The sequence below is a fragment of the Camelus bactrianus genome, chromosome 16 (genome assembly GCF_048773025.1).
Source record: "Camelus bactrianus isolate YW-2024 breed Bactrian camel chromosome 16, ASM4877302v1, whole genome shotgun sequence".
NCBI lineage: Eukaryota > Metazoa > Chordata > Mammalia > Artiodactyla > Camelidae > Camelus > Camelus bactrianus.
Genome location: NC_133554.1, coordinates 44,840,433 through 44,846,827, shown reverse-complemented (window position 1 = coordinate 44,846,827; position 6,395 = coordinate 44,840,433). Strand labels below are relative to the sequence as shown.

Genomic DNA, 6,395 nt, shown 5'->3' with positions numbered 1-6,395 from the left:
CAGCAAGTGATACTCCTTGGGGAGGTTTTATTAATCTTTGAATCTAGGGGAGGAGGTGTCTTACCGACCCCAATGGCCAAGGCATGCCCAAGGGCCAAAGGTTCATGAAGAAACAGCTACGGGGACAGTAGGGCACAAACAGTAGCCTCCGGGTGAAGGCTCTGCCTGGGGCAGCCACACTGCCCAGATGGCCTTTCCAGAGCTGGGAGATGCAGGCTTGTCACTGAAGCGGAGGGTAAAAATAGTCCTGTGTGGGTGGCAGCTGGGCCCAGAGGCACCGGCTTCCTCCTCTCCAGAGCGGGAGGGCAGCCCAGTTGACAGGGACTTTCTAAGGCTCCTAGGGGCTGAGGGGCGTGGTCTTTCCCTAAAGAGGAAGCACGCCCCCCCTCCCCACAACACACATACAAAGTACTGGAAGGAACTTGGGCTAGGTTAGAAAGTAGCTAAGGGCTTACACCCTGGCTCTGCCAGTTACCAGCTCTGTGACCTCAGGCAAGATGTTTTCTCGTCTCTGAGCTTCCATTTGCTCATCTGTCAAATGGGGCTCATGATTTCTCTCTGTAAGGCTTGCTGTGAAGATTAAATAACAGTGGTAGCTACCATGTTCTACTCTGCAACCTCATTCTTCTGCCCCTCTCCCTTCCATTTGCTCACCTTGCAGCACATTCAAGAGTGGCTCTGGGGCAAGCTAGCTGCATGACATGAGGACCCTCAAGCAGCCCTACGGGAAGGTCTAAGTGGCCTGGAACTGAGGCCTTGAGACAACAGCCGTGTCATGGAGTCATGTTAGAAGCAGATCCTCTCCCCCCGGAAGAACCTTCATGTGCCCTGGCCAAACCCTTGGCTACAACCTCATGAGAGACCTCCAGCCAGAACCACCCAGGTAAGCTGCTTCTGGTTTCCTGGCACTCAGAAACTTTGTGAGATAATAAATATTTGTCTACAACTCAATAAAAAAAAGTTTATAAATAAATAAATAAATGTGAAATTTAGGGGTGATGTGTGATACAGTGATAAATAACTAATATGCTTACCTTTCAGGGTTGTTACAAGAATGAAGAGCTAATGCATATCAAACAGCAGCAAGACTTGCTGGGACCAGTGGCTCCAGAAAAGGCAGAAGGGAGGAGCAGAAGGAGGGAGCGCCGGATAGGGGGTACCTGGCTGGGTCCAGGCTGGGGAGGTCTCCCACTCCTGAACTCTGGGGAGGAGTCCAAGAGACTGAATATACAGACAGTGGCCAGGCCATATATAAAAATAGCACTCTGACCCACTGCCTATAGCAACAGCTCAGGAAGCCAAACCACAACCCCAGCAGCAATCAGCCCCAAATGGCCAGGCCTTGATCAGTAACTGACGGCTTTCCGAATTTTGCCCCCCACTTTCAACATAATACAAATTGGAGAAAATTAAATATGCTCCCCTAACCAGTCACAGGGGATGCCCCGCTTCTGATCAGCCCACCTACAGCTTGTGAATGCCAACAGCCTCCAATCAGGGCACACCTGAAACCTACCCTTTTTTCCACTATAAAACTTTCCCGTTCCTCTGCCTGCCTTTGTGTCTCTGCCAAGACTCAAGCAATGGTAGCCGATTCCCTTTCCTATAGCAAGCTCTGACCACATAGTCTTTGCTCATTCTCATTTGGGTGGTCTTTATTTCCACACTCCCAGGTTCTCTCCCTTCCTGATCCCAGGTCATAGACAACATCTTCCTCTCCTGCCAGATATCCAGAGAAGGCAGCTCACAGAAGATAGAAGAGAGGGGGACAATTATAATTAAGAGAGTAGCTTTGGAACAGGACAGATCTGGGCTCAAATTCTGGCTCTGATGCTTAACTAGCTATGTGGTCTTGAGCAAGTCAGCTAACCATGCTGAGCCTCTGTTTCCTCATGTTGAGGGACAAGCCAATGGAAACCACTGCAAGAATTCAGTGAGGTAATATATTTATAGCACTGAGCATATAGTAGGTGCTTAATAAAGGAAAGGCCAACCATCAGCCCCCTTACAGCCTCTTGCTGGAGCGTCATTTTTACTCACCCCCAAACCTTTATGTGCAGCAGACAGCCTGACTGACCTCACTGGATGGAGTCAAAGCCATGGGCTCCGAATCCAGGGTATATCAAAGGTCAGGGGTTGGTCTCAGGAGTAGGATTGACTAAGAACATAGCTGACCATTTCTCTAAAGAAATTCAGCTGGTCATGCGGGGGGCAAAATGCCAAGGCCAGATACGTGTTGTCATCCTGCTCTATCCTGGCTCTGTGGGGAGGTCAGGGCAGAGAGATTCCTGCCCAGAAAAGAGTGCCCATGTGCCACGCTGCTTTCCCAGGACTGAGGAAGACAAGCTTGGTCTTTCCCTAATCTTGTGTGTGTGTGTGTGTGTGTGTGTGCGTGTGTGCACGTGCACATATGTGTCAGTTTCTTCATCTTTAAAATAAGAAATTTAATAGCTTCCCAGAAGACACACACACACACACACACACACACGAATTAGTGTTCGGCTAATAGAGAGGGGGTGGCTTTGGGATGTTCCCATGCTGGGAGCATCCTGAATCCCCTCACTCTAATTTGCCAAGCACTTTCTTTCCATCCAATTGTCTCTTCTTCCACCACCATCACCGGAATCCAAACCTCTAGCCAGCATCTTTTGCCTGGATCATTGTAAAGACTCCTAAGTGCTTTCCTTCCTCCCCTACAACAATCAAAGAATACAAATTAACACAAGGGGGACAAACCATCCTCTATCCCCTCAATTCACACAACAATTTTTAAAATATTGACAATAACCAGGACTGGGGGCAATGTCTTCCCTTCTCCACAGCGCTGGAGTGTAAACTGGTACATTTCTGGAGGGCAATTTGGTCAGATATAATTTACTGATTCTGCAGGTCTATTTTTCAAAATATAGCTAAATTAAAAATTACAGTTTCTGCACAAATACTTTGTTACAAGGTTCTTTATGGTAACAGTGTTTCTGAAGGAAAAAAGAAAAAGAAAGACCTCAAATATCCAAAAATAGAGACCTTGATTAAATAAATTGTAATTGTCTATATACCTTGAAAGACCATTCCTTCACTAAAATTGATGTTGCAGATCAGTAGTGCTAAAAGTGCAGGCAGGAAGAGCAGTGAGATCCTCACCTGGGGATTTGGTAGAAATGTGCATTCTGGGGCCCCAACCCAGACTGGCTGATTCAGAAACTCTGGGCTGGGCCCAGAAATCTGGGTTTTAACAAGCCTCTGGACAATCAGAACCACTGTTTTAGATGAATATTTATCACTGGTAAATAACAGGATAAACTGTTAAATGGCAAAGGGTTACAGAACAGCATGTACAAAACAGTATGTACGAACAGTGCCTCCCTATTTTGAATGTATGTATATAGAGTGACATAAATAGAAAAAGGCCCAGGAGATTCTGTACCAATGGGGTAACGTGGACATTCTCTGGTTGGTAGGATTACGATGTTTTAGATTTTTCTTTTTGCTAATCTATACTTTCTAATTAGTTTACAGTGACGTGTTTTTATAAAAAGGAATGAAGAAGGAAAAAACGCAGTAAGTTATTTTTAAATTAAAAAAGAAAAGACAAATGCGGAGGGGTGGGGATGAGATGGAAAGGTGGCAGAGTCCTTCCAAGGCAACAGCCTTTCTGTGAGGGGAAACCTGGAGGACCTGGGTAGAGGAGGCGCCGGATGGCCAGTGACCCACTGCCACTGTCCAGAAGAGAGCGGAGAGAGGAAAGGGAAGGCAACGCTGGGGCGTGGGGTGGGGGTCTGTGCAACTCCTCTCATGTCTGGGAAGGCTCACCAGGACTTGAATAAAGAGCAGAGAAGAGATTTAGGGCTGACTTCAGGAAGAACTTAACTGCTAAGAGCACCACGTTCCGTAATGGGCGACTTGGAGAGATTTTTTCTGGCTGGGAACAGAAAAAATTAGTAATGCTGCTCAGTGGGGGTTGAGCTTCGCCGGCCGGAGAGCAGGGCTGCCCTGATCTCCTGATCCCTTCCAACCTTAGAACACAGGGAGAGTTGCGCTTGCAGAGATTCCAGGCCCCCAGCGACGCGGCGGGGCCTGGGGGGGGGGGGAGGCGGATGGGAAGCACTGGGTGGGGAGAAGGAAGGAGAGGGGGCGGGGCCGTTGCTAGGGAAGGGGCGGCGGGGCGGCGGGGCGGCGGGGCGAGCGAGGAGTGTAGTCGGTGACCGCGACGCGCTCTCGGCTCTGCAGCTCCAGCTCCCGCGAAGCCTGTTGCTCGCTCCTCCCGGCCGCCGCTTCCCGCCAGGTGCCCAGGAGCTGTCGGCCGGAGGTGCTGCGGCGCGTGGGCAGACCCCCGCCCTCTCCCTCTCCCCGCGCACAGGTGGACCCGAGCGTCTCCGAAAGCGCGGGCGCGGGGAAGCTACCCCGTGCGCCCCGGACCGCGCGCCGAGACCCCGGGCGCCGAGCGGCGATGAACGCGACCTTCCTGAACCACAGCGGCCTGGAGGCGGCGGGCGGCTTGGGCGGCGGGGCCGCCCTGGGGAACCGCAGCCACGGGCTGGGCACGTGGCTGGGCTGCTGCCCCGGTGGCGCGCCACTGGCCGCCAGCGACGGGGTCCCCGTGGGGCTAGCGCCTGACGAGCGCAGCCTGTGGGTGTCGCGCGTGGCGCAGATCGCTGTGCTCTGCGTGTTGTCGCTCACCGTGGTCTTCGGCGTTTTCTTCCTGGGCTGCAACCTGCTCATCAAGTCGGAGAGCATGATTAACTTTCTGATGCAGGAGCGCAGGCCCTCCAAGGACGTGGGCGCCGCCATCCTGGGGCTGTACTGAGCGCCGCCTCGGCCCGCCCTCGCCAGTGTGGCTGGAAGGAGACGGAGAAGGGAACCCAGGGCCCTCGTCCCCCTCTCCTGGCGGGCAGCGCGAGAGGCAGCGATGTGCCTCGGGGCGTCAGGGTCCGGGACACTGAGGGACTCCAGACGGCAGCGCGGGAAGGGACTTCCACACCCGGCTGGGTCCTGCGTGCGCTCCAGCGTAGGAGGATGGGAGGGCAGGCGATGGGGTTCTTAACTGTTTTTTTGAAGGAAGTTCGGGACAGGGTGGGAGAGATTGTGGGATGCAACTTGGGGCTGAGGTCACTCGTGCGGGAGTTTTGTGTGTATGTAGGTGGAGTGGAGTGGGGGCGAGTTATGAGCAGCGTGGTGGGAGGCGGGGAGAGTTGTTGACGAATCCGAGCAGCTGAGCTTGCTGGCCTGATTTTACTTTAGAAAAGAAATCTTGTAATAAAACTATAGCCGTCGGGCATCCGGAGGCTTCCACCCGCACCTCTGTGGGTTGTGTGTGTGTTGTGTGTGCTGGCAGGGCTGGGTGGGCGGTGCGCAGCCTAGCAGCAAGCACTTTAAGCCGGTCAAAGGACGCTGAGCCCCAAGACTGGGCAGCTGTCGGGGCAGGTCGGGGGCTCCCGAGGCCCCACTTCAAAGAAGCCCAAGCTGTAGCTGGAGAGGGGAAAAGAGGCCGTTTTCTACACCAACAGCCACAGAGGCTGATCCTGCAGGATGGCCGGACAGCTTAGTGAGATCGATTAAATTTGAATCTGTTTCGTGAGATGGGGAAAACGTAATTAGTAATGAGTTAAAAGGAGGGAAACATCAAGATTAATACATCAGGATAGTGGATAAATAAAATTTAATTGGTGTGTATGTGGGGAGGGGGGTGGTCCAGATCGAGGTAAAATTGTAATCATAGGGCCAAAAGCCCTATCTAAGGGCTTGTTTGACTCCACCTTTGTAGAGGGTAGATGAGTAGTTTCTGAAGATGCACCCTTGCTGCATGAGGAAGGAGGATGTCGGGAAGGGGGTAATGCAAGCTTGGGAGAGGGCTTTGTGGTTTGAAGGACACAGGATGTTTAAAACTGAGCAAATGGCCTCCAATGCAGCTGTGTTCAGGAAATGTGGAATCTCTCTTTAGGAGATGCCCCTGCTGCCCAGAACCCTGGCACCTCTTATAGGTGCAGAATTTCCTTAAAGCAGTGTCAAGCAGTGAGAACCTTGGCACTCACAGGCTGGGGGTTGGGGGTGGCTCTGCTGTCTGCAAGTGTCTGGTCTGGGGAAGAGCTGAAATCCAGGGTAGGGGGCAGAACAGGAGAGAAAGCTGGGCTTTATAGTCTGTGTATATGTTCCTCAGCCCTCATGCCAACCCCACTCAAGCACCTTGGTGCTTGGAAGATTTGAGGGGGAAGGCTCTTGTGGATTTCTCCCTCTCTTCTCTCTCTCTCTCTTTTTTTTTTTTTTTTTTTGTTTTTTTTTTTTGTTTGTTTGTTTGTTTTGTTTGTTTGTTTTGCTATGGGTGGAAGTGAAGGTGAATGAGAAGGAAGGTGGCTGAAGCCTTTCTTGGCTTTGAGAAGAGAAGTATAAGGAACAACATC

At 51.7% G+C, this 6,395-nt stretch overlaps 1 protein-coding gene across 1 annotated transcript; it reads left to right on the top strand.

Moving 5' to 3' along the window:
• Positions 1 to 4,141: 4,141 nt before the first annotated feature.
• RPRML (reprimo like) lies at positions 4,142 to 5,603 on the top strand. Its single transcript, XM_010958169.2, has one exon. The coding sequence runs from the start codon at positions 4,448 to 4,450 to the stop codon at positions 4,802 to 4,804; it is 357 nt and encodes a 118-aa protein (XP_010956471.2). The 5' UTR covers positions 4,142 to 4,447; the 3' UTR covers positions 4,805 to 5,603.
• Positions 5,604 to 6,395: the final 792 nt, after the last annotated feature.

Coding starts and splice junctions, on each gene's coding strand:
- RPRML (XM_010958169.2), top strand. CDS start 4,448: ATGAACGCGACCTTCCTGAACCACAGCGGCCTGGAGGCGGCGGGCGGC.